Here is a 27,778-nt window from a genome sequence, read left to right as displayed (position 1 = left end):
GGTAATAACCGAGAACAGTGCCATGCCAAGCTGACCAAGATTTAACATATAGGCCAATGGTAAAAACAGAGAACAGTGCCATGCCAAGCTGACCAAGATTTAACATGGAGGGCAATGTGTACGTACTTGAGAGTGTACGTAAAGCGGGGTATGCCTGTACTTATTCTAGGTAAGTGACTCGCCTGGTAGTGCGTCCTTTGGATCCCCATTACAGCCTGGCAACTCCCAACGGGGAAGTCGATACCAACTGTTCTGATATTTTTCAGGACGGGTTTCCTTTACTGCACACTCCAGGTGATAGAAGTCTTGATGTTTATGCAACATTTATTTACAGAAACATCTGATCGGCCTCCATCCTGCGTTACTCATCAACAATAGAATCTCCCTTTTCATTTTAGAACAGCGGTGGAAAAAATGCCAGCTGGGATCTGAGGGCCACATACACAATGGAATACAATGCCAAGCGCTCAAGGACACAAATGGAATTGGCACATCAGAGCTGAACCCAGCAGCCCTACATTGAGTATGAGAAAAAGGACGAGCAAATGGCTTCTGCATTGGTGGCTGAATGAAAAAAAAAAACAGCCTGAAAACTAAAACATGAAAAGATCTGAAACACAAATCTATCTATTTTTTTTTTTTTTGTCGGCCTGCATTGAACAGGGAAGAGATGGAACCTTTCTCTGGTTGTTATTGCTCTTTGTGTTGGAGCGTTTCCATCGCTTTCTCCTTCACACATCAGTAAAATAAAAAAAAGAAATGCGGCTTCCTTAAAGTGAACCGTCACCTTGTAAAACAACCCATACAGTTTAAAATAGAAATGAAAGGCAAAACATTTATGTAAAGATATTAAAAAAAATCATAAATATATTTTTTTTACCTTTTTTTAGAAGTGATCACATTCATTCTGCTCTCAGCTGCATTGTAGCTGAGGGAGGAGAAACAGCAGCATACGGATCTTCCCAGGGAGGGAAGAGGAGGGGGGGGGGGTCAGGGCAAGTCTTATCATTGGAGGAGAGCATGATGAGTTCCCAGCATAGCTAGAGAACTGACCACACTGTGTTCTCTGCAAGGAAAGCAGAGGGACTGGAAGGAACATCAGGGATTTCACACATGAGAATCAATACAAAGAGAACAGGAGACTTTTTCATACAAGTACATGGTATAGCAGCCACATATCAGGAATATGAAATGTTGGGTTTACGTGTTCTTTAACCACTTAAGCCCCGGACCAATATGCTGCCTAAAGACCCAAGGGGTTTTTACAGTTCGGGACTGCGTCGCTTTAACAGACAATTGCGCGGTCGTGCGACGTGGCTCCAAAACAAAATTGGCGTCCCTTTTTCCCCACAAATAGAGCTTTCTTTTGGTGGTATTTGATCACCTCTGCGGTTTTTATTTTTTGCGCTATAAACAAAAATAGAGCGACAATTTTGAAAAAAAATGCAATATTTTTTACTTTTTGCTATAATAAATATCCCGCAAAAACATATATCAATTTTTTTTACCTCAGTTTAGGCCGATACGTATTCTTCTACCTATTTTTGATAAAAAAAATCGCAATAATCGTTTATCGGTTGGTTTGCGCAAAATTTATAGCGTTTACAAAATAGGGGATATTTTTATTGCATTTTAATTTTTTTCATTTTTTTTACTACTAATGGTGGCGATCAGCGATTTTTTTTCGTGACTGCGACATTATGGCGGACACATCGGACAATTTTGACACATTTTTGGGACCATTGTCCTTTTCACAGCAAAAAATGCATTTAAACTGCATTCTTTATTGTGAAAATGACAGTTGCAGTTTGGGAGTTAAACACAGGGGGCGCTGTAACATTTAGTGTTCACTTTGTGTGTGTTTACAACTTGAGGGGGGTGTGTCTGTAGGACTGACATCATCGATCGAGTCTCCCTATAAAAGGGATCACTCGATCGATGCGCCGCCATAGTGAAGCACGGGGAAGCCGTGTTTACATACGGCTCTCCCCGTTCTTCAGCTCCGGAGAGCGATCGCGACGGGGCGGCTATAAACGAATAGCGCCGTCGTCCCGGATCGCTCCCCGAGGCTTAAGGACCGCCGCATGTACCGGGGGGGGGGTCCCGATCGGACCCCCGACCCACGTCAAGCAGAGGACGTATAGATACGTGCATGTGCCTGTCTGTGCCATTCTGCTGACGTATATTTACATGAGGCGGTCCTTAAGTGGTTAACCACTTGCCCACCGAGGACCTCATATGACGTCCTCGACTTTGTGCAGTGATATCTGAATGATATCAGATATCATTCAGATATCACCGTCTTCTGCCGGCGATTCTGCGCATATGAAAGATCATAGCGCCAGTTCCGCCGCTTGATTGTTCTTATAGGCGGTGTGAGGGGACGCCCCCCCCTTGCAGCCATCCGGTGCTTCTCAGGGCTCTCCCATGCCATCGGGGGCCCGGAGAACGAATCGACCGGCGCCGGCTCACGACGATAGAGATTTCCGGTCACCAGTCATCTCTATGACCGTCGGAGGCCCGGGCGCAACGTTGTGACGTCACGCCTGGGTACCCGGAAGTAAACAAAGCCGCAATCGCGGCTGTCGGCATGAGATTGGTGAATTTTTTTTCATGATCTCATGCTTTCCAGCCTGGAGGAGATATATGGGGTCTTATTAACCCCGCATCTCTTCATAAAGAGGACCTGTCACACTATTCCTATTACAAGGGATCTTTACATTCCTTGTAATAGTAATAAAAGTGATCAAAAATAAAAGTCCCCTGCCCCCCCAAAAAAAAAAATTACATGCCAAATGTGGCATGTAAGGGGGTGAGGAGTGCTTAAAGCGGTGGTTCCCCCTTAACAACTTTTTTTTATTCCACTGCCCCCCCCACATTCCATCACGATTAAGGCACATATTTTTTTTTTCCATGCTGTACATACCTTACTACAGCATATTCACCCGTGCATCCGGGTTGCGAGTCCCGCGGGAGTGGGCGTTCCTCACATGCTGTTGATTGACGTTTTTACCAAAAACGAGCTCTCCCCCCGTCGCGTAAGCCGCGTCACGGTTGGCGAAAGGAGCCGAACGGCGAGTCAGCGCTATACTGCGCATGCGCATCGCCGTTCGGCTCCTTTTGCCAATCGTGACGCGGCTTACGTGACGGGGGGAGAGCTCGTTTTTGGTAAAAACGTCAATCAACAGCATGTGAGGAACGCCCACTCCCGCGGGACTCGCAACCCGGATGCACGGGTGAATATGCTGTAGTAAGGTATGTACAGCAGGAAAAAAAAAATATGTGCCTTAATCGTGATGGAATGTGGGGGGGGCAGTGGAATAAAAAAAAGTTGTTTTTAAGGGGGAACCACCGCTTTAAGGCACTCCGCTTTAAAGTGTTTAGGGCCGAAACAACAAATCGATTAATCGACAACTAATCGATTACAATTTCATAATCGATTAATCGGCCAGTAACATAATGGGGTTAAAAAAACAAAAATTAGCCCTTTATAGTACAAAAAAGCAAATCGCTACTGTAAATATTACTTTCACTGTCCCACAGTAAAGAAATGAACCCCTTACAGTAGCGATTTGCTTTTTTTTGTACTTATTTTCGTTTTTTTAACCCCATTAGGTTACTAAACATCTCAGGCCTGGGGTCACACCTGTTTTTGGTGCTTTTTGCAGAAACACACTACAGTTCCGTTACATGTTTTCCTATGGGACACGTTCACATCCATGGATTTCTTTTCAGCTACTGCGTATTTGGAAAGGGCGAGGACTTTTTAACGCAAAATGGTGTTTTTTTTTTTTTGGGTTCAATATACTTTAAAGCGGGGGTTCACCCTATCGACGAAAAAAATTTTTTTTTTTTCTTTTACCATAAAATCAGGCATTGTAGCGCGAGCTACAGTATGCCTGTCCCGAATTTTTTACCCCCGTACTCACCTTGTACGCGTAGATCGAAGATACCGGGGAATGGGCGTGCCTATGGAGACGGAGGATGATTGACGGCCGGCTCTGGCGCGTCACGCTTCTCCGGAAATAGCCGAAATAGGCTTGGTCTTCACGACGCGTGCGCATAGCCTGTGCGCAGGCGCCGTGAAGAGCCGAGACCTACTCCGACTGTCTTCGGGGAGAGTGACGTGCCAGGGCCGGCCGTCAATCATCCTCCCTCTCCATAGGCACGCCCATTCCCCGCGGGAGCCGAAAAATACGATCTCCGATTACAAGGTGAGTCCGGGGTTAAAAAAATTGGGACAGGCATACTGTAACTCGCGCTACAATGCCTGTCTCGATGGTAAAATCGTGTCGGGGGGGGGGGGTGAACTACCGCTTTAATGGAGAAGCTGCAGAAAAGCATGTAATGTGTTTTTGCGGCAATTTGTGTTTTGTAATCTGCCTAGCAACACATTTTTTTTTTAAGGCTATTAATCGATTATGAAAATAATCGTTAATTGGAGCCCTAAAAGTGTTACTAAACACAGGACCCTGCATTCACTACATCTGGTCTCCCACAGTACACAGAACTTGGAAATGCAATTATTTAAGTAAATATAAACGTCACTTCCGCCCCAATGGTCTTGCAGGGGAATTTATTTTATTTTTTTTATTTTTTTTTAAATGCATTTATTTATTTTTATTAATTATTATTTTTTTATTGCATTTAAGTGTAAATGTGAGATCTTAAGTCTTTTTGACCCCAGATCTCGGAATAAAGAGGTCCTGTCATGCTTTTTTTCAAGGGATGTTTACATTACTTGTAAAAGTAATAAAAGTGACCCAAACATTTTTTTTTAAAAGGACAGTGTAAAAAAAAAAAATTAAAGTGCCCCGTCCCCCCGAGCTTATGCCCCGCCCCGCATATGAAAATGGTGTTTAAACCACACGTGTGAGGTATCGCCATGATCGTTGGAGCAAGAGCAATAATTCTAACAAAAGACCTCATCTGTAACTCAAAACTGGTAACCTATGGAGATTTTTTAAGGGTCAAAGTTTGTTGCCATTCCACGAGCGGGCGCAATTTTGAAGCGTGACATGTTGGGTATCCATTTACTCAGCGTAACATTATCTTTCACAATCTAAAAAAAAAAATTGGGCTAACTTTACTGCTGTCTTATTTTGTAATAAAAAAAGTGCGCTTGTAAGACCGCTGCGCAAATACGGTGTGTCAAAGTATTGCAACGACTGCCATTTTATTCTCTAGGGTGTTAGGAATTTTTTCTTATGTTTGGGGTTTCCAAGTAATTTTCTAGCAAAAGAAAAATAGTTTTTAACTTGTAAACACCGAGTCTGAAAAAGATGCTCTGGGCTTAAGTGGTTAAGACCCAGAGTACTGAGCCAGCCTCACACCAAACATGACCGGCCTGCATTGCATAGAGAAGTACAGAGACTTTCGTTATTTTTTGTAAAGTGTGTTTTATTTAAAAAAAAAAAAAAAAATTAAATTTTGGTGGGGGAGAGGAACCAGGGAAGGTAACATATAAGCAGATTGATCTTCAGCATTAAGAGTCTTTCCCATCTCTCTCTATATCCTTATCTAATCTTCTTCATTTATCTCCTTTTCCTCATCTCCTTCCAGTTTTCTGCTTGTTTAGTCACGCTCAATTTGTGATGCTGGAAAAAAAAAAAAACCTTTTTATTCATCAAACGCTAATGAAAAAGGCCTTTGATTTGCAGATGATAACTTTTGAATGTAAATCGTTGTCTTGACATGTATCGCGTTGTTAAAAATCTTTTTCTCTTTTGTTTGTTCCTCTATACAGAAGGTGAAAGAGCACTGCCCTCCATACCAAAGTAAGTCACTTCTCTTATTATCCTTTGTATATCTTAAGGAACTGTTCACTGCTTTGCATGTATTGTCAGGTTGAAGGTCTTCAGTGAGTACAATGTATGGGATATCTCGCCCCCCTACCCCGTCCCTCTCTTCTGGCATTTCCCTTTCCACAATGAAATTAAATCGCTCTCCTCCCGCTGCCCATTCATCCTGGTGACAGGGAAGATTTTATAAGGTCAACTCCTGCCATGTGGTGTTTATTGAAGGAGCTGGAAGACTTCAACTTTCTTATAGTACCAAAACCTAACTAGCCCTAAAACTGTCCGCTCCCTGCCTTCCTAATACCTATTCTGACCAATCTGTGTTAAAAGAAAAATGTACATACCGTGTTTCCCTGAAAATAAGCCCGGGTCTTATATGAATTTTGGCAACAAAAGACACAGTAGGGCTTATTTTCGGGGTAGGTCTTACCATGTAATGTGCTGTCTTCTCTCCCCCTCTCTCTCCCTGCCTGACAGGAATCCCCAGTATGAACCGACTTAAAATGCTTGTAAAATCCTATAAGACACTCTATTACAGTATTATATAATGTACAATTTGCGTGTTCCTGTAATATAATTGTGCCAAATACCTTCGTTATAGGGCCACTCTGCGCTTCTGTGACCCACCGGAGCTCTCTTCCCCGCAATTATATTACAGAAACACACACACTGTACATTATATACTACTGTAATAGAGTGGGTTATAGGATTTTACAAGCATTTTATACTAGGGCTTAGGGGTGCAACGGATCAAAAAACTCACGGTTCGGATCGTTCCTCGGATCAGGAGTCACGGATCGGATAATTTTTCGGATCGGCAAAAAAAAAAAAATTCTCCCCCACTGTAATATCCACATCCCCCCCCCCCCCACTGTAATATCCACATCTTCCCCCCCCCCACTGTAATATCCACATCCCCCCCCCCCACTGTAATATCCACATCTTCCCCCCCCCCACTGTAATATCCACATCTTCCCCCCCCCCACTGTAATATCCACATCTCCCCCCCCCCCCCCACTGTTATATCCACATCTCCCCCACTGCAGTGGCGTCACTAGGGTTGGTGTCACCCGGTGCAGAAAAAAATGGTGTCGCCCTCCCACCAACTATAGTCCCCCCTCGGTAAAGAACCCCCTCGGTGCAGACACCCCCCCAGGTAGTACAGGCAGACAAGCCCCCCCCCCAGGTAGTGCAGACAGACCCCCCCAGGTAGTACTCCCAGCGGTGTGTCCCACGAGTGCTGGCTCCTCCTCCTCTGTGGGTGTAAACAGAGAGGAGGGCCGCCGCCGGGTGTACCAAGATGGCCGCGGCTCCGGAGCTAGGCCGAAGCCGCGCCCTTTCCTAATGTTATGGCCGCGGCTCCGGAGCTAGGACGAAGCCGCGGCCTTTCCTAATGTAATCAGCCTAGCTCCGGAGCCGCGGCCATAACATTAGGAAAGGCCGCGGCTTCAGCCTAGCTCCGGAGCCGCGGCAATCTGCAGATCAGTGTGTGCACGGATCAACTGTGATCCGTTGCACCACTACTAGGGCTTATTTTCAGGGAAGGGCTTATATTGCAGCCGCCTTGGAAAATAACGCAAGTTCTTATTTTCGGGGAAACACAGTACTTGCCCATTTTCAGCCCGGTCACGTGATTCCCTGTGTCAGCCAGTGGTGGCTGCAGGGGAGAGAAAGCTTGACATCAGCTGGTAAAGGCTAGAGCGAGGACGTTACCCATAGTGAGAAACAGATTGCTGATTCAGGTGGGCCCGTCGCCACCGCTCGCCTCCACGCCGTCAAATGTTCAGGTGCCAGTTCAATTCATCTAACTGCATGCAGTGGAATATGCAAAGATCTTGGTGGCTGCAGAATTTTATTAGATAGTAAAAGCATTCCATTAAAGCACCATGACACCGCGGGGGACACAGGAAAGGCAACGCGTTTCGTGCCATCTCAGTGCTTACTCATAATGAGGACGTCAAACTTTCATGACCCAGCCATTGTCGGCACTCCCTTCTCTCCCCTGCAGCCGCCGACACATGGTGGCCAGATCACGTGACTGAAGCGGGCTGGAAATAGGTAAGTATATACTTACATTAGTCAGTCAGCATAGGTGTTATGAGAGGGGAGGGGGCATTTTATAAGACTAGTTTCATTTTTGACCTGGAATTCTACTTTAAAATAGAGAACTATTAGTCAAAACCTAACTAAGCTTAAACCTGCTCCCACTCCCATTCTAACCCCTATGCTAACTATCCTGTAAAGGAAAGATGCTTATACTTGCCTAGTCTAAGGGTGCTCTGGTCCGGTCATGTGATCTCTCCAGTGGCCGACTTCAGGGGAAAGAAGTGAGCAGTGAGAACGGCTGCAGAGCCTTGGTGGCGACGGCACCCATAGACTTACCACCTGTTGTCTGCTGTGCCTCCTGTACACTGAAGCCGATCATGTGACCGGACCGGAGTGCCCCTTGGTTAGCTAAGTATAGACATCTTTCAGTTTTCATCTGATCCCATCTTCTCCTCCAAATGGATTGAAAATAGGGTCACCATCCGTCTGGATTTCATGGACCGGATCAGATATTGGCGATGTCAGTGGACATGTCGCCGCTGACATCCGCCACTCCATAGGATCCTCCATTCACCCCTATCAGGTCCGCTTCAAAAAAGGACAGGCAGATCTGATCGGAAAGCCTGTGTGAAAGGGCCCCTTGGTCACAACTGTGTGTTGTAAAAATTCTGGCTGAACCTGCTGCATACTGCTATACACCTTTTCTAGCAAACTTTGCACAAAATAGTGATTTTTTTTTTAGTTCACATATATAGCAATACATATTTTTAAAGTGTTTCTAAAGCGTCTTACAATATTTTACCTTAATGCATTCTATGCATTAAGGTAAAAAACCTGTTGTGCCTTAGGATCCCCCTAGCTAACCAGCCCCCCCCCACCCCAGCGATGTATATGAGATCAGCGTCTCTCGCTGCGGTGTCCCTCCTCACAGGGCCTATTGATGGCAGCAGAAGCCATTGGCTACCGCTGCTGTTAATTAAATGCTGTGCTAAGGGGGCGGGCCAAGCCACACACTCTGTATCAATAGATGTAGACAGGGTGGCTCGACAGTGAGCATGCACCAGTAACCCCATAGAAAGCTGGTGGAGGACAGCAGAAGAGGAGGATTGGGGCTGCTCTGTGCAATACCATTGCACAGAGCAGATAAATATGACATATTTATTCTCTTAATTAAAAAAAAAAAAAAAGTTTAATGTTGCGCTTACATGGCCAAGTCGTTAAAGTAATGCCACTATGGCCAGTCCCTGCTCGCTTGCTCCGCAAAATGCAAATGCTCCAGTGGATATAGTACCAATATGAGGCAAATGGACACAAGATGTAGGAGAGCTACAAGTTTAAGGTCTGATTACTGACCTTCAATGCAATAGAAAGAAGATAGACCTGTGCTCAAATCCAAAATATACACCTTGTGATGTGAAAGGGTCCTGACTGATTTGTTCATCGCTGTTGGTAATATTTTGCTGTTTAGTGTGCCATGAAATGTCACCCGGGCCACCCAAACTTTCCAGAGGATCTCAGCTCTGTGTAACTGCAATATGTATTGCACTTAGATATAAATAATGCCATTTCGTATTCAATTGTGTGTAATATTTATTCTTTTATCTCCCTGGTGGCATTTTGGAAATTGTATGAACTGTTTGGATGAATTAAATGCTTCCTTTTTGTTCTTATTAATTTAAATTTAAAATATCTTTGTTGTGATGTTAATTGTAACCCTTTTATGTCTCCACAAAATACAATTTGGAGCTGAACTCCAGACAGTTATAGGGCACAAGGAATACTGCTCTGTATTCATTCATGTATTGTTTTTTAATTTTTTACGACCTTTTTCACGCCGAGGCAGTTTTTAGGCGTTTTATAGTGCTAAAAAAATAGCGCCTGAAAACTGCCTCTCATAGTTACATAATAGGTGAGGTTGAAAAATGTGTGTGATTATATGTCAATATTGCATTGTATATCCCTGTATGTTGTGGTCGTTTAGGTAATTACTGTATATAATGGAGTATAAGCCAAGTTTTTCAGCACATTTTTTTATTTTTTGTGCTGAAAATGCCTCACCTTTTTTGCACCTGATCTCCTGGATTTTGGGGACCCGGTACCAGCCGGCCGTAGGTTCCTTGGACCCCAAACTTGGCACACATATAGTCCAACTCTTTCTCTACAAGTGTGCAAAGGTTGTTGTCCAGGGGACCTACGGCCGGGGAGTGCCGATTTTTCAAAGCCGGGCACCCCTTCCATAGACTCCCATGTTAAACATTAATTTCTCCGGTGACTTTGGGGATCTGGTACCGGTTTGTCGTACGTCTCCTAGACCCGGAACTTGGCACACATGTAGCCCCATTTCTCCTCTACAAGGGTGCAAAGTTTGTTGTCTGGGGGGGACCTACGGCTGGGGAGCACCAATTTTTTTTTCAAAGTCGGGCACCCTTTCCATAGACTCCTATGTTGAACGTCAGTCTAGTCATGGGCACAGTGAGGCATGGGCACAGTGAGGCATGCACATGGGCACAGTGAGGCATGGGCACAGTGAGGCATGCACATGGGCACAGTGAGGCATGCACATGGGCACATGGGCACAGTGAGGCATGGGCACAGTGAGGCATGCACATGGGCACAGTGAGGCATGGGCACAGTGAGGCATGCACATGGACACAGTGAGGCATGGGCACAGTGAGGCATGGGCACAGTGAGGCATGCACATGGACACAGTGAGGCATGGACACAGTGAGGCACGCACATGGGCACAGTGAGGCATGAACACAGTGAAGCATGCACATGGGCACAGTAAGGCATGGGCACAGTGAAGCATGCACATGGGCACAGTGAGGCATGCACATGGACACAGTGAGGCATGCACATGGGCACAGTGAGGCATGCACATGGGCACAGTGAGGCATGAACACAGTGAAGCATGCACATGGATACAGTGAGACATGGACACAGTGAGGCATGCACATGGACACAGTGAGGCATGGACTGTGTCAGTGAGGCATGCAGATGGACAACCCTAGGCTTATACTCGAGTCAATACGTTTTCCCAGTTTTTTTGTGATAAAATTAGGTGCCCCGGCTTATTTTCGGGTCGGCTTATACTCGAGTATATACGGTAAATGGCTAACTACAGATTACTGTTAATCGCTTGCATTAGCGATTTTGTATCAACAATGAATTGCTGCTACAAAATCACCCTCCTCACAGTGTTCCCAAGCATCTCTGTATTTTATTTTGATATTTTGGTCATCTGTCCGGAGTTCAGCTTTTACAGAGCCGATAGAACTGAAAACAATGCAAGGTCTGTGTAATGCAGCAGTAATATTCCCTTTGGTCATGTGAAGGGTTAACTTGGTTTGTGTGTCCAGGAAGCACAGGAAGTAAAAGCCGCGTATGCTCATGTACGTAGAAGCGCCCAATATACAGCCTTCTGTACGATTGCCCCTTTTTAACCCTTGGCCCTAACAAAAAGTCTAGTGTTCCAACACTCGGGGGTCCCGGTGAAGGAATGTTTCAGGAAATTCTAGTTGTTGGGACTGACCCTGCTTGAAAGGAGTTAACAGATGACAAGTTGTGTCATTTCTGCCCGCCTGGCTATAAAATGAGTAAATTCCTGACATATCCTCCATGACGTGCTGCCTCTGCAGTCAATCCCTGGTTAAATCTCAGTCCGGTGGGTGGAGCCTGCTGTGTTTACCCCTGCCGCCTTTCAATAATGTCCCTTTTCCCCCCCCCCCCCCCACCCTCCCTGTCTTTATGTGGTATGGATCGGTTTTGCTCATTACAGAAGGTAGCCAGTGACAGTGAATGCAGCGTCTATGTGACCGCAGAGAAATGTGCACCATTCACAGATGCAATCCTCTCTCTTCCTACAGGCTGGCCAACAGCGAGAAGCACGTAAAAACGCACACCGTCTCCGTCTCAGGTAGGAACACAGTCCGTCTCTTAACTAACGTACTAAAACTTTTCTGAAAGTATGCTCGGTGCTTGACTTCGCAAAGGTTGTCTTGATCAGGGGTCTTCAAACTATGGCCCTCCAGTTGTTCAGGAACTACAATTCCCATCATGCCCTAGTCTTGTCTGTAAATGTCAGTGTGTTACAATGCCTCATGGGATGTGTAGTTCTACAACAGCTGGAGGGCCGTAGTTTGAGGATTCCTGGTCCTGATGGACGAGTTCAGGGGTCAGCAACTTGGGGCATACCTGTTTAAGAATCTATTTTATGGCTGTCAGGGCATGCTGGGACCTGTAGTTTGCTTGCAGTACATGTTATAGGGATCTGTTAACTTTTGCTAGTCAGGTGAGTAAATGGGCTTATTTAAAGGAAGCCTGTCATTAGAGAAACACGAGGAACACCATTGATGACCTCTCCTTTTTGCGAACGTGGTTTACCTGGATCCAATGCTGGGCCTTTCCATTGATGACCTCTCCTTTTTGCGAACGTGGTTTACCTGGATCCAACGCTGGGCCTTTCCATTGATGACCTCTCCTTTTTGGGAACATTGTTTACCTGGATCCAATGCTGGGCCTTTCCATTGATGACCTCTCCTTTTTGGGAACATTGTTTACCTGGATCCAATGCTGGGCCTTTCCATTGATGACCTCTCCTTTTTTGTGAACGTGGTTTACCTGGATCCAATGCTGGGCCTTTCCATTGATGACCTCTCCTTTTTGCGAACGTGGTTTACCTGGATCTAACGCTGGGCCTTTCCATTGATGACCTCTCCTTTTTGCGAACGTGGTTTACCTGGATCTAACGCTGGGCCTTTCCATTGATGACCTCTCCTTTTTGCGAACGTGGTTTACCTGGATCCAACGCTGGGCCTTTCCATTGATGACCTCTCCTTTTTGAGAACGTTGTTTTACCTGAATCCAACGCTGGGCCTTTCCATTGATGACCTCTCCTTTTTGCGAACGTGGTTTACCTGGATCCAATGCTGGGACTTTCCATTGATGACCTCTCCTTTTTGCGAACGTGGTTTACCTGGATCTAACGCTGGGCCTTTCCATTGATGACCTCACCTTTTTGCGAACGTGGTTTACCTGGATCTAACGCTGGGCCTTTCCATTGATGACCTCTCCTTTTTGCGAACGTGGTTTACCTGGATCCAACGCTGGGCCTTTCCATTGACCTGAATCCAACGCTGGGCCTTTCTATTGATGACCTCTCCTTTTTGCGAACGTGGTTTACCTGGATCCAATGCTGGGCCTTTCCATTGATGACCTCTCCTTTTTGCGAATGTTGTTTACCTGGATCCAATTCTGGGCCTTTCCATTGATGACCTCTCCTTTTTTGCGAACGTGGTTTACCTGGATCCAATGCTGGGCCTTTCTATTGATGACCTCTCCTTTTTGCGAATGTTGTTTACCTGGATCCAATGCTGGGCCTTTCCATTGATGACCTCTCCTTTTTGGGAACGTGGTTTACCTGGATCCAATGCTGGGCCTTTCCATTGATGACCTCTCCTTTTTGCGAATGTTGTTTACCTGGATCCATTTCTGGGCCTTTCCATTGATGACCTCTCCTTTTTGCGAACGTGGTTTACCTGGATCCAATGCTGGGCCTTTCCATTGATGACCTCTCCTTTTTGAGAACGTTGTTTACCTGGATCCAATGCTGGGCCTTTCCATTGATGACCTCTCCTTTTTGCGAACGTGGTTTACCTGGATCCAATGCTGGGCCTTTCCATTGATGACCTCTCCTTTTTGCGAACGTGGTTTACCTGGATCCAATGCTGGGCCTTTCCATTGATGACCTCTCCTTTTTGCGGACGTGGTTTACCTGGATCCAATGCTGGGACTTTCCATTGATGACCTCTCCTTTTTGCGGACGTGGTTTACCTGGATCCAATGCTGGGCCTTTCCATTGATGACCTCTCCTTTTTGCGAACGTGGTTTACCTGGATCCAATGCTGGGACTTTCCATTGATGACCTCTCCTTTTTGTGAACGTGGTTTACCTGGATCCAATGCTGGGCCTTTCCATTGATGACCTCTCCTTTTTGCGAATGTTGTTTACCTGGATCTAATGCTGGGCCTTTCCATTGATGACCTCTCCTTTTTGAGAACGTTGTTTACCTGGATCCAATGCTGGGCCTTTCCATTGATGACCTCTCCTTTTTGAGAACGTTGTTTACCTGGATCCAATGCTGGGCCTTTCCATTGATTACCTCTCCTTTTTGAGAACGTTGTTTACCTGGATCCAATGCTGGGCCTTTCCATTGATGACCTCTCCTTTTTGCGGACGTGGTTTACCTGAATCCAATGCTGGGCCTTTCCATTGATGACCTCTCCTTTTTGCGAACGTGGTTTACCTGGATCTAATAGGTTTGAACACTATATGGCCAAATGTTTGGGGACTCCTGACCATCACAACTGTTATCAGCTTGCGAATATCCCATTCTAAAAACATGCTGGGGGGCCCCCCTTTGTGGCTAGAACGTCCTCCACTCTTCTGGGATTGCTTTCCACAAGATTTTGGAGTGTCTGTGGGAATTTGTGCCTATTTGTTAGGTCAGGTACTGATATTGAATGTGAAGACCTGCCTTGTAGTTGACAGTCCAGTTTGTTCCAATGGTGTAGGGTTGAGGTAAAGGACTCTGTGCAGGGAACTCCAGGTCCTCCACCCAAAACTCCTCCAACCGTGTCTTTATGGAGCTGGCATTGTGCACCAAGGAACAGAAGAAGGCCTTTCCCAAACTGTTACGGCAAGGTTGGAGGAGCACCATTGTGTAACATGGCCCTTTTCAACCATGGTACCTTCTGGGTTCTTCAGGGGTGTCTTGGCAAAAATCCTAAAAATTGCCTCAAATTTACCAAAAGGGGGATCAAGTGAAAAATAGAGAACCTTGCGCTATGGAATAGCTAAACGAACTAGTGTGCTAAATAATTGTGATTATATATAAGCTGCTCCCCTCAAAGTGCGATAGTGCTAGCCCTGTCTAGTTTGGGGTGTGTAATAATAGAGGGCGCTATAATGTTAATACATTTTGATAAATTTAGTGACTATACAAGTAAAGTGCGTGGAGCTCAATTAGATGATGATTAACCACTTAAGCCCCGGACTATATTGCTGGTCAAAGACCAGAGCACTTTTTGCGATTCGGCACTGCGTCGCTTTAACTCACAATTGCGCAGTCGTGCGACGTGGCTCCCAAAATTGGCGTCCTTTTTCCCCACAAATAGAGCTTTCTTTTGGTGGTATTTGATCACCTCTGCGTTTTTTAGTTTTTGCGCTATAAACAAAAATAGAGCGACAATTTTGAAAAAAATTAATATTTTTTTCTGTAATAAATATCCCCAAAAAATATATAAAAAAAAACATTTTTTTCCCTCAGTTTAGGCCGATACATATTCTTCTACATATTTTTCGTAAAAAAAAAATCGCAATAAACGTTTATTGATTGGTTTGCGCAAAAATTATAGCGTTTACAAAATAGGGGGTAGTTTTATGGCATTTTTATTAATATTTTTTTTTACTAGTAATGGCGGCGATCATCGTTTTTTTTTTTTTCGGTACTGCGACATTATGGCGGACACATTTGACACATTTTTTGGGACCATTGGCATTTTTATAGCGATCAGTGCTATAAAAATGCATTGATTACTATAAAAATGCCACTGGCAGGGAAGGGGTTAACACTAGGGGGCGGGGAAGGAGTTAAGTATGTTCCCTGGATGTGTTCTAACTGTAGGGGGGTGGCCTCACTAGGGGGAATTACTGATCGCTGTTCATACATTGTATGAACAGACGGTCAGGCATTTCTCCCCTGACAGGATCGGGAGCGGTGTGTTTACACACACAGCTCTCGGTCCCCACTCTGTAACGAGCGATCGCGCCCGCCGGACACGCGCACGGGAGTCAGGGACAAGCTAGTGGCTATAGCCGCCGGCAGTGATCACATGCCAGTTGATGGATCGTCTTCAGTGCCATGCGCCTGCCCAGACACGGATTAAATCTCAGGCAGTCCCTGCTGAACCAGCCGAGATTGGATCCATCTGTGGTCGGCTTAAGGAACTGTATACCTCTTGTACTTGTAAACAGACAGCACCAGAAGAGATTGGGTGTATGCGTATACAATGGAGGCAGCCACATTGTGTCTTCCCCACACAGAAGGATACAGATGACCTGTGATTAGATGCAATAATCAATGTATATAGAGTAAGGATGAGCTCTGGCGTGTCCGCATGCTACACGTGCAGAGCCCGCCAGGAAGTGTGCACGGCGCTAATCACAGCCAGGGAGACATTTCCCGATCTCTGCAGCCGAGCATCGGGACAATGTCTCCCTGGCTGTGATTAGCGCAGCGCCGTGCACACTTCCTGATGGGCTCTGCACGTGTAGCATGCGAACACGCCGGAGATCATCCTTAATATAGAGCCTCTTGGATGTACAGAATGGCTTTTATTAAAGCCCTTAAAAGATGAATTATGAATGGGGTGTCTGTAATTTTTATTTCAAGTGAGTCACACTTCTTCCTGAATTTTCGCTCCAGTGTCTCCTCCAAACAGCCTTTACTAGCAATCCCCCCCGTGTACACCGCACCACACCGACATAAAGGTCAAGTGACAAATCTTGGCGTCCCAGTTCTGTTTTGTCACCGTACCACCCTTGTACATTCATCCAGGGCTGGGCTTCCTCTGCCTGGCTCTTCGTGATTCAGTTCAGCATCTCCGCTACCCCTCAAGTGTTGGAAGACAAAAGCACAAAAAGCCATGCTTGTGTAGGTCATGGTTAGGGAATGAAAGGGAGAATTAAAGTGGTATTGAACCCAAAACCAAAAATGTATTGCATCGCAGCTTAGGCTAGGTTCACACCACGATTTTACCATCCGATAAACGGACCGTTAAATCGGATGAGATCGTATGTGACAAAATCGTATGTAATCGGATGTCAAAATTTTCACTAAAAAATCGGATCCTGATTTTAAATAATGTCTGGGAAAAAGAAGATTTTTGAAGTTATGGATATTCAGGGGAACCCCGCCGGCAATTTAAAACAAAAATGATGTGCGGTTCCCCCTAAATATCCATAACCAGACCCTTCAGGTCTGGTATGGATATTCAGGGGAACCCCGCCGTCAATTTAAAACAAAAATGACGTGCGGTTCCCGGTAAATATCCATAACCAGACCCGTTATCCGAGCACGTTGACCTGGCCGGCCGCAGAAAAGAGGGGGGGACAGAGTGCGGCCCCCCTCTCTCCTGAACCGCACCAGGCCACATGCCCTCAACATGGGGAGGATGTCCCCATGTTGATGGGGACAAGGGTCTCATCCCCACAACCCTTGCCCGGTGGTTGTGGGGGTATGCGGGCGGGAGGTTTATCAGAATCTGGAAGACCCCTTTAACAAAGGGGACCCCCAGATCCTGACCCCCCCCTGTGTGAAATGGTAATGGGGTACACTGTACCTCTACCATTTCACGAAGGAAGTAAAAAGTATTGTAAAAAAACACACTGACACAAAAGAATAAAGTCCTTTATTAAAAAAAAAAAAAAAAACTCCAGCGCTGAAAAATCCACTCGTTCCCGGCTTCCAGCGTTGTCCTGATCCTGCGACGGGTGCGGGTGATCTCCCGCGATGAGAAGATCCAGCGTCGGGTGATCTCCGCTCCGGCGATGTGAAGATCCATCCATCCGGCGCAGCAGCATCCCGGACCTCCTCTCACCGCTGGGCACAGCCCAGCGAATGAGCGGCTGAAGCGGTGACATTTCTTATATAGAGGAGGCAGAGCCACCCGTCACGTGACCCCGCCCCCTCTGACGTACCTCTGCTACGTCACTGGGGAAGACCATGAAGAGGAAAGACCTTTCCTCTTCATGGTCTTCCCCAGTGACGTAGCAGAGGTACATAAGAGGGGGCAGGGTCACGTGACGGGTGGCTCTGCCTCCTCTATATAAGAAATGTCACCGCTTCAGCCGCTCATTCGCTGGGCTGTGCCCAGCGGTGAGAGGAGGTCCGGGATGCTGCTGCGCCGGATGTCTGGATCTTCACATTGCCGGAGCGGAGATCACCCGACGCTGGATCTTCTCATCGCGGGAGATCACCCGCACCCGTCGTTGGATCAGGACAACGCAGGAAGCCGGGAACGAGTGGATTTTTCAGCGCTGGATTTTTTTTTTTTTTAATAAAGGACTTTATTCTTTTGTGTCAGTGTGTTTTTTTACAATACTTTTTACTTCCTTCGTGAAATGGTAGAGGTACAGTGTACCCCATTACCATTTCACACAGGGGGGGGGTCAGGATCTGGGGGTCCTCTTTGTTAAAGGGGTCTTCCAGATTCTGATAAACCTCCCGCCCGCATACCCCCACAACCACCGGGCAAGGGTTGTGGGGATGAGACCCTTGTCCCCATCAACATGGGGACATCCTCCCCATGTTGAGGGCATGTGGCCTGGTGCGGTTCAGGAGAGAGGGGGGGCCGCACTCTGTCCCCCCCTCTTTTCTGCGGCCGGCCAGGTCAACGTGCTCGGATAATGGGTCTGGTTATGGATATTTAGGGGGAACCGCACGTCATTTTTGTTTTAAATTGACGGCGGGGTTCCCCTGAATATCCATATCAGACCTGAAGGGTCTGGTTATTGAATTTGCGGGGACCTCCGTTCGGGTTCCCTCAACCCTAGTAATAAAAAATCGGGTACAATTTATCGCACAGTCATCCGATTTAGTACGATTTACATTGACCACAATATAAAAAAAAAACGGACACGATTGTAATACGATTTCAAATCGGGACCAAAAATCGTGGGCAGACACGTTTTTTGATACGATTTTAAATCGTATGCGGATCAAATCGGATGCACTTGGGGACCTAAATTAATGAATGGCAGTGAATGGATCCGTTTTGCCATACAGATTTGTACGATTTTAAAGCTAAAATCGTGAGTAAAAAACGGATGACAAAATCGTGGTGTGAATGCACCCTTACCAATCATTCGATGTGGTGGCTGCATTCGTTTTTATTTTCTTTGGCTTTTTTTTCCCCCCCTATTGATTTCACCTGGTGATCTGGACCGTGAGACACAACTCTGGAGGAATGAGCACAGCGGACAGCAGCATGGTCAGTCGGGGATGGGGGGGCAGTGTTAAGTCTAGCAGATTTAGATACACTAACAAATTGAAGCCAAACTCCAGCTTGCACTTTATAATCTGTCACAGCAGTTTTCTTTTCCTTTTGGGGTAAAGGTTTTTACATAAATAAAAGCTGATCATTTGTAAGCACCCCTGCCAGTGTTGGGACCCCTTTCACACTGGGGTGTTTTTTAGGCACTTTTGTGCCAAGCATAGCGTCTGTGAAGCTCCTGAAAGTCGCCTGCCCTGCAGCCCAAGTGTGAGAGCCGTCTGGTTTCACACTGGAGCGGTGCGCTTGCGGGACGTTGGGAAAAAGTCCTGCAAGCAGCATCTTTGGGGGGTAGTGGAGGAGCGGTGTATACAGTTTCTCCACCACCCCTGCCCATTAAAATGGGCAGCGCTGCCGAAGCGCCCGCAAAGCGCAGCAGCGCTTTTCAGGCGCTATTAACCCTTTCTTCGCCCAATAGCTGGGTTTAAAAGCACCCCGCTAGCGGCACAAGAGTGCTGCTAAAATGACAGTAAAACGCTGCTAAAACTAGCGGTGCTTTACCGCTAACATGACCCGTTGTCGGTGTGAAAGGGGTCTAAGGGGTGTTTGTCTCACACATGTAACTTTATACATTCTGCTGGAAGGCTTGTTCTTTTGAAAAACAGACTTGCTGGCTGGATCACCAGATATAAAAAGAAGAAAGAAAGCCTGAAGAAGAAAACTAATGCAGCTATCACATCTAGGAAATGGTAAGCTGCAATATGTTTACAGCAGTCTTCACCTCCAGAACATAATTTGGGGGCGCATAGAAGAAGCTCATGAAAGCTTGGATGCATATTGTTTGGGGGTACGTTGGTGACTTGCCACGGGGGGGGGGGGGGGGCACTTGCCCACCTATTTTGTTGCAAAGTATTCATGCAGCAAGTTGGGAGATTTTGAATGAGCTTTAATTCATCCCTCTTGGAAGGAAATGAGACCCGGGCTGTTTATAGAACGCTGGCACTTTGCGCCGTAGATGCGAGGAAGAAGCGATGATATCATTTTATTGGCTGTCTCGGGCTCTTCGGAGTTGAAGCGCTCCCTAAATACATCGGCGCTTTTGATTCTGTTTCATTGTTTTGGATTTTACTGAACACAGAGTTCTCGTCACATTGCGGGCTGCTGCTTGCAACACAAAAATAGTTTTGAAGATCCATAAAACCGAAATGGAAAAAGGAACCTGATGTAGAGAGGCGGGTAGTAGAGTTCCTCACACCATGACGTGGATTTTAACACACTGTGGAGATTCCTATTTAAAGCGGAACTTCACTCTCCCAATCAGCGTTCATTGTCTTTAATCCTCAAGCTGCTAGTATTAGTAAATTCATAGAAAAGTATATAATATTTGTTTTAGTGACTTTGCCTCTGGAAGATTTTACCCCCTTCATGACCAGTCCATTTTTTGCGATATGGCATTGCTTTATTTTAACTGACAATTGCGCGGTCATGCAACACCAAATCAAATTTGTATTTTTTTTTTTTTGCCCACAAATAGACCTTTCTTTTGGTGGTATTTGACGGGTTTAATTTTTGCGCTATAAAGAAAGACTGACAATTTAAAAAAATATATATTTTTTTTTGCTTTCTGCTATAAAACATTTCAAAGTTTTTTTTTTTTTTAAACAAAATCATTCTGCTACATTAAGGGGGTTGTAAACCTTCGTGTTTTTTTACCTTAATGCATCCTATGCATGAATTGGTGTTTGGACACAACACCGGCAACAGAATACAGTCCGGTACAGGAAGATTTCGCTGTTTTCATAGCACAGCGGCTAACGAGGACGAAGTTGTCACCGCCGCCTCGGAGGCGGACATTTTCTTGGTTAGTTTCAGGACGGAGTAACAATCTTTGCTCATAATATCTTGCACCGGGCTCTATTCAGTTGCCGCTTTTGTGTCCAAAACCGCAATTTGTTAAAGTGGAGTTCCACCCATAAATATAACATTACATTAGTAGTTTTAAAAAAAATGTCATTAGTCCTTTACGATTTTTTTTTTTTTTTTTTAGATGCCTTCAAAGTGTTGTTGCTAGGCAGAATAGTTAATCTTCCCACTTCCTGCACCTAGGTCCTTAAGCTTCCTAACCTACACCGCACAGACTCCTGGGAATGTAGTGGGTGTAACTTTCCAGGAGTCTGTGCACTCCCCAGTCTCAAAGAATCATGTGACTTGGACAGCACAGGTGCTGAAACCTGATCTGACACTGCTTGTGCAGCACTGAGCATGTGCAAGGCAGGAAGTCATACAGTCTGGCTTCATGATGCCCACACTTAAGATGGCCCCAGTCAATTTCTATTTTATAAAGTGTCTAAATGCTGTAACAACCTAAGAAAACGGACCTTAGTTTACAGACTAACTTTACTAGAATACATTAAGCTTGTGTATTACAGGGGTATTTATATTTAAAACGTGAAATTGTGGCCGGAACTCCGCTTTAACCGCAATTAGTCTAAATCTGCAGTTAATGATGATTTAACCACTTCAGCTGCGAAGAATTTACCCCATTCCTGACCAGAGCACTTTTTGCGATGTGATGTGGCTCCCAAACAAAATTGGCATCCTTTTTTCCCACAAATAGAGCTTTCTTTTGGTGGTATTTGATTATTTTTTTACGCTATAAAATAGTGAAAATTTGGGGGGGAAAAATGCAATATTTTTTACTTTTTTGCTATAATAAATATCCCCCAAAAATATATATAAAAAAATTTATTTCTTTCTCGGTTTAGGTCGATATGTATTCTTCTACAATTTTTTTCCAAAAAAATTCCCAATAAACGTATATTGATTGGTTTGTGCAAAAGTTATAACGTCTACAAAATAGGGCATAGATTTATGGCATTTTTTTTGTTTTAGTAAAGGTGGTGATGTGCGATTTTTATCGTGACTGCGACATTATGGCGGACACATCGGACACTTTTGGCACCATTTAGAGACCATTGTCATTTATACAACGATCAGTGCTATAAAAATGCACTGATAACTCTGTAAATGACACTGGCAGGGAAGGGGTTAAACACCAGTGGGCGATCAAGGGTTTAAGTGTGTCCTAGGGAGTGATTTTAACTTGGGGGGGGGGGGGGGGATTTGGGCTCACTACAGCATGATAGAGATCACTGCTCCCGATGACAGGGAGCAGTAGATCTGTCATGTTGCTAGGCAGAACAGGGAAATGCCTTGTTTATATAGGTATCTCCCCGTTCTTCTGCTCCGTGACACGATCGCAGGCACCTGGCAGACATCGAGTCCGCGGGACCCAACCCTGTATCCTGGCCTAGGCCAACAAGGCCCAGGCCTAGGGCAGCACTTTGCAGGGGGGAGGCACGGAAAAAATCCCCGCCGGCTTGTTACACTGTTAGGGCCCTTTCACACGGGTGCGTTTTTGACGCGTTTTCGCGGTAAAAATAACGCTATTAAAACACTCCCCATGCCCCTCTCCATTGAAATGAATTAAAAACGCGGTAAAATCGCTGTGTTTTACCACAATTTTAGCGCTCCGTTTTTACCGCGGTTTTTAATTTAGTTCAATGGAGGGGGCATGGGGGAGCGTTTTATGAGCGTTTTAATAGCGCTATTTTTACCGCAAAAACACGGCAAAAACGCACCAGTGTGAAAGGGCCCTTAGTGTAGCGCCTGTCTTATGGGGAGGATTGGGCTGAGAGGCAAATTAGTCTAGCGCCCCCATAAAGCGTCCGCACTGCTTCTGGTATGCGGGCGGGCGGCAACTGGTGGGGGGGGGGCTTCTAATTTTGGCTGTCTTATCATCCTGGACTACAAACCTTCCTCACTGTGCTATATAATTCCTGCTGCACCATTGGCATGGTTATATCTTCTTAGTCCTCTCCATAAAATTATCAGAAATTTGTGCTTCAAGTGGAACTATAGGCAACACTTTTTCCCATTTTGGATAGAGTAAGGAAGGGTTATAGCCCCTGTCAGTAAATTGTTTCCATTTTTTTACCATCCCTGTCCCATTGCAGAGATTTCCCTTAATTTCCTGCCCTATAGCCAAACGGGAAGTGAGGGGAAATCTATGCAAATTAAGGGGATCCATTGCCCCCCCCCCCTGGCACTCAGAACTAGGGCGGGTCTTAAACAGAAAGGGGTGTGGCATTGACAGGAAGGGGTTGCTTATATTTAAATTGGGGGGGCACAAGTTTGGTCAAGCCTAGGGCGGCACAAAACCTAAATACGCTACTGGCGGAATCCACAGGCACGCGCCCACTATGCTGCGATTTAAAGGCGACGTACGGATACGTTGCTTTGCGCAGCCGTGCCATTCTGCCGACCGTATATCGTCGCGCAGTGGTCGGCAAGCGGTTAAAGAAAACAGAAAAAAAGCGAAAAAACGCGGCTGCTCATTCTGCCAGGTTTGACATTTTGTCAGAACTTCCTTTCCGTTGCATTATTATTAATTTTTTTTTTTTTTTTTTTTTACTACTAATGGCGGCGATCAGCGATTTTTTTTCCCCACAATTTTGACACATTTTTGGGTCTATTGTCATTTTCACAGCATAAAAATGCATTAAAAATGCATTGTTTACTGTGGAAATGACAATTGCAGTTTGGGAGTTAACCACAAGGGGGCGTTGAAGGGGTTAAGTGTGACCTCATTTGTGTTTCTAACTGTAGGTGGGTGTGGCTGTAGGTGTGACGTCATTGATTGATCGTCTGTTCCCTTTTATAGGGAAACACAATGACGGCCCCTGCGGTCATGGTCACGGAGCTTCGGACCGGGTCGCGGGCGCGCGCCCGCGACCCACGGCTGGGCACTTAAAGAGGACGTACCTGTACGTGCTTGTGCCCAGCCGTGCCATTCTGCCGACGTATATGTGCAGGAGGCGGTCCTTAAGTGGGTGGGTGAACCCTGGTCATACTATTGGCATTCATAAGGCACATAAAGCACAAACAAATTCATTTAATTTTTTTGTATTTGGCTGTTGAAACTTTAATACATTCCTTGCTTTCTCATTCACATAAAAGCCCCATAAAAGTTGCTTTTGAATTTTTCTAAATTCCGGGCTTATTTTTGTTGCTCAGTAGGTAAAAGTTGAGGCTGAACCGTCGGCGGATCGGGCTCAGGACATTGAGGCATGTCTGTATGTGTGCGCACTACAGTGACTCCTCTGTTTTGTAGCTGGACTCCGGAGCTGTGAACAGGGGCTCTGTGCCCGCCTGTGAAAGGGATCCTTGTCTCTCCCGTTCTGCCACTTCATTAATCACTGTTTACCGGGAAGAACCTGGTTCCAGGATCTCGGCTGTGTTCAGATGAATGCCGAAGGAGACGTGCTGGAGAATTGGAGGCTGGCGCTTACATTGTTAGTCCTTAATACTAAACTGAGATGGTATATTTCATGTAATATTTGTGTCCCTCGCCATGTGTGGTTGTAGACGGCATTTCGCTTTTTAACCACTTAAAGTGGAGTTTCCAGTTGTGCTCATTTGACCTAAAAAAGAAAAAAAAAAATGTTTTTTACATATCTGGAAATGCCTGTTGCTATGCGGTCCCACAAAATCTGCCTTTGGAATCACCTAGGATCCTGACATCATCTCCCTCTAATGCTCCTGGGAAATGTGTGTCATCATTTCCCAGGATGCAGTGCGCTGTCCAATTATCACTCCCCATCCAAGACTTCCAGGAAGTAAGTGCTTGTGGGCTTCACAATGCCCACAAGCAAAATGACAACGGTGTGGACATACCGTATTTATCGGCGTATACGCGCACTTTTTTGCCCTGAAAATCGGGCAAAATCGTGGGTGCGCGATATACGCCGATACCCACTTTCCCGCGCCGTGTATAGTCTCGTGTATAGTCGGGCAGTCTCGGCTCCTCTCTCCTGGACGTACAGGACGTGAGCGCGAGAGTAGCCGAGCCTGCCCGACTATACATGAGTGTACTGCGCTCGGTATATGCCGGCGCAGTATTCAAACTCGGCGCGGGAAACAAGCGGGGAGGACGCCGCAGAAGGACGCCGGACCCGACGAAGCGGACACCCGAAGCCGCAGACGGACGCCGGAACCGACGAGGCCGCCGATGAACGCCGCGCAAGACACCAAAACTGTAAGTACAAAAATCTTATTTTTTCCACAGGAATGCGGGTCCACTTTAGGGGTGCGCGCTATACGCCGGAGCGCGCAATACCCCGATAAATACGGTAGTTTTATAAACTATCTTTTTTGAATAACTATGCGGAGCGGCGGCGGCGGATTGTAAAATAGTAAGTGACCGGATTTATATTATAAAAACGCAGGATGAAAGGACATACGTTTAAAAAATGCCAATTGTGGCTGGAACCCCGCTTTAAGGACCAGAAGGCTTTACCCCCCTAATGACTAGGCCATTTTGTGCGATACGGAACTGTGTCGCTTTAACGAATAATTGCGCGGTCGTGCAACGCTGTACCCAAACGAAATTGACGTCCTTTTTTCCCCACAAATAGAGCTTTCTTTTGGTGGTATTTGACCACCTCTGCGGTTTTTATTTTTTGTGCTATAAACAAAAATATAGCGATAATTAAAAAAAAAAAAAAAAAAGCAATATTTTTTACTTTTTGCTATAATAAATGTCCCCACAAAGATATAAAAAAACATATTTTTTTTTCTCGGTTTAGGCCGATACGTATTCTTCTATATATTTTTGGTAAAGAAAATCGCAATAAGCGTTTATCGATTGGTTTGCTCAAAATTTATAGCGTTTACAAAATAGGGGATAGTTTTATGGCATTTTTATTAATAATTTTTTTTTTACTAGTAATGGCGGCGATCAGCGATTTTTTTTTTCGTCACTGCGTCAATTTTGAAAAAAAAAAATAATATTTCCTTTTTGCTGTTGTTATTATTTAGGTACTTATATAGCGCCGTACATTTACGCAGAGCTTTACATATACAATGTACATTCACATCAGTCCCTATCCTCAAGGAACTTACAATCTAAGGTCCCTAACTCCTACCTACCAGCGTGTCTTTGGAGCGTGGGAGGAAACCCGGAGGAAACTCACGCAGGCACAGGGAGAACATGCAATCTCCAGGCAGGTAGTGTCGTGGTCGGGGGTATAATAAATATCCAAAATAAAAATGTAAAAAAAAAAACACATTTCTTCCTCAGTTTAGACCGATACGTATACTTCTACATACGCAATACAAATTGCAATAAGCGTATATTGATTGGTTTGCGCAAAAGTTATAGCGTTTACAAAAAGGGGATAGATTTTATGGGATTTTTTTTTTTTTTTTCTACTAGTAATGGCGGTGATTTGCAATGATTTTTTTGTTTTTGTTTCAAATATTTTATTGAAGTTTTAAGAATTAAATATATAACAGTAAGTATACATAAATTATATAAATCATATAAGTAGAATACACAAAATTCTCCACAAAGGGAGAATTCAAATGTTGCATAGGTACATGTCCTGTCCAATAAAGGACAAAAAGAGGAAGAGGGGAAGGGGTGGGAAAGGGAAGGGAAAGAGGAAAAAGAGAGGGAATACATACAAATAACAACGGATAATAACCTCATCAAGATCACATAAGAAGGAGTGTTAGGAGAGAATGAAATATAAAAATTTCACGGCAGACAGATTGGACACTTTTGACTCTCTTTATGGGATCAGTGACATTTATATAGCGATCGTAGCTATAGCTATACAAATGCACTGATTACTGTTTAAAGGACACTGGCAGGGAAGGGGGTTAACACTAGGGGGGTGATCAAAGGGTTAAATGTTCCCTGGGGGGGGGTGCTTTCTAACTGGGGGGGGGGGGGCGGGGGGGAAGCACTATTTGTGTTAAAAAAAAAAAAATCGTTTTGGGTACAGTGTTGCATGACCGTGCAATTGCCAGTAAAAGGTAGCGGAGTGCTAAATAGCAGCAAATGGCCTGGTCATGAAGGGGGGGGGGGTAAAACCTTTCTGGAGCAGAAGTGGTTGAGAAAGAAGTGGGGGGGGGCACAAAAAAGGGGGCAGGACCTGTAACCTATGCTTCAGAAGTAATTCATACCTTATGGAGAGGGACGCACTTTGCCCCCCTTACTGCCTTGGGTGCTAAAGGACCCTTTCCCGACACGGATTGCAAGTGACTTGTATGAACAATTTCAAGCTTCCATGGCTTTCCATACACTCACATACTCGGCCAACAGGGGAGGTGAGAAGAGTGCGTTTGGTTTTTGTTACTCATTACTCCCAGAGCTGGAAACAAAGCCGGCTCTGCTACAAGCATAGGAACAATCTGACTTCTGTTACCTGGCTGATAGCAGGTTTCTCTTGCAGTATAAAGGACGTATTCATTGGTGCAGACTTTATGGATCGCTGTATACATAAAGAGAACAGGTAGCATTATCAGGGCTATGTCTCCATCTAGTGGTAGAAAGAGAGTACTCTAAGTCTTTCAGCCTTACCATTGAGGGGGAACACTGCGAATTAGGGGGGGGGGGGGGTAGAGGTTCTTGGTGTTTGTAAGACCGCAGCGCACATAAGGTGTGACAAAAAGTATTGCAATGACCGCCGTTTTATTCTCTAGGGTGTTAGAAATATATATATATATATATATATATATATATATATATATATATATATATATATATATATATAAAAAATGATTGGGGGTTTTAAGTAATTTTCTAGCAAAAAAAACTGTTTTAATCTTGTAAACGCCAAATCTGAAAAACAGGAAAGGTCCTTAAGTGGTTAATAAATTCCAATTTTGTTTCCAATGCACCATTTGCAAGGTTTAAAAAATGCTTTTATATTTGGCAAATGTTGAATATGAAAAAAAAGAGTCATGATTTGTATTTTAACCATTTAAGACCCGGACCATTATGCAGGTAAAGGACCTGGCCCCTTTTTTGCGATT

General features: G+C 45.1%; 1 protein-coding gene across 18 annotated transcripts in view; it reads left to right on the top strand.

Annotated features, from left to right (window-relative positions):
- The window catches only part of PTK2 (protein tyrosine kinase 2), a 458,969-nt gene that overhangs the window by 273,120 nt on the left and 158,071 nt on the right, over positions 1-27,778 (top strand). For all 18 annotated transcript variants that reach the window (XM_040355020.1, XM_040355019.1, XM_040355017.1 and 15 more), the window contains 2 exons: positions 5,747-5,777; positions 11,711-11,760. In XM_040355020.1, coding sequence (XP_040210954.1) covers positions 5,747-5,777; positions 11,711-11,760 — 81 coding nt within the window. The remainder of the gene's footprint in view (positions 1-5,746; positions 5,778-11,710; positions 11,761-27,778) is intronic.

This window comes from Rana temporaria, chromosome 5 (genome assembly GCF_905171775.1).
Source record: "Rana temporaria chromosome 5, aRanTem1.1, whole genome shotgun sequence".
Classification (NCBI taxonomy): domain Eukaryota; kingdom Metazoa; phylum Chordata; class Amphibia; order Anura; family Ranidae; genus Rana; species Rana temporaria.
Note: the sequence above shows the minus strand (reverse complement) of the source record. Positions and strands in the feature narration are given on the sequence as shown.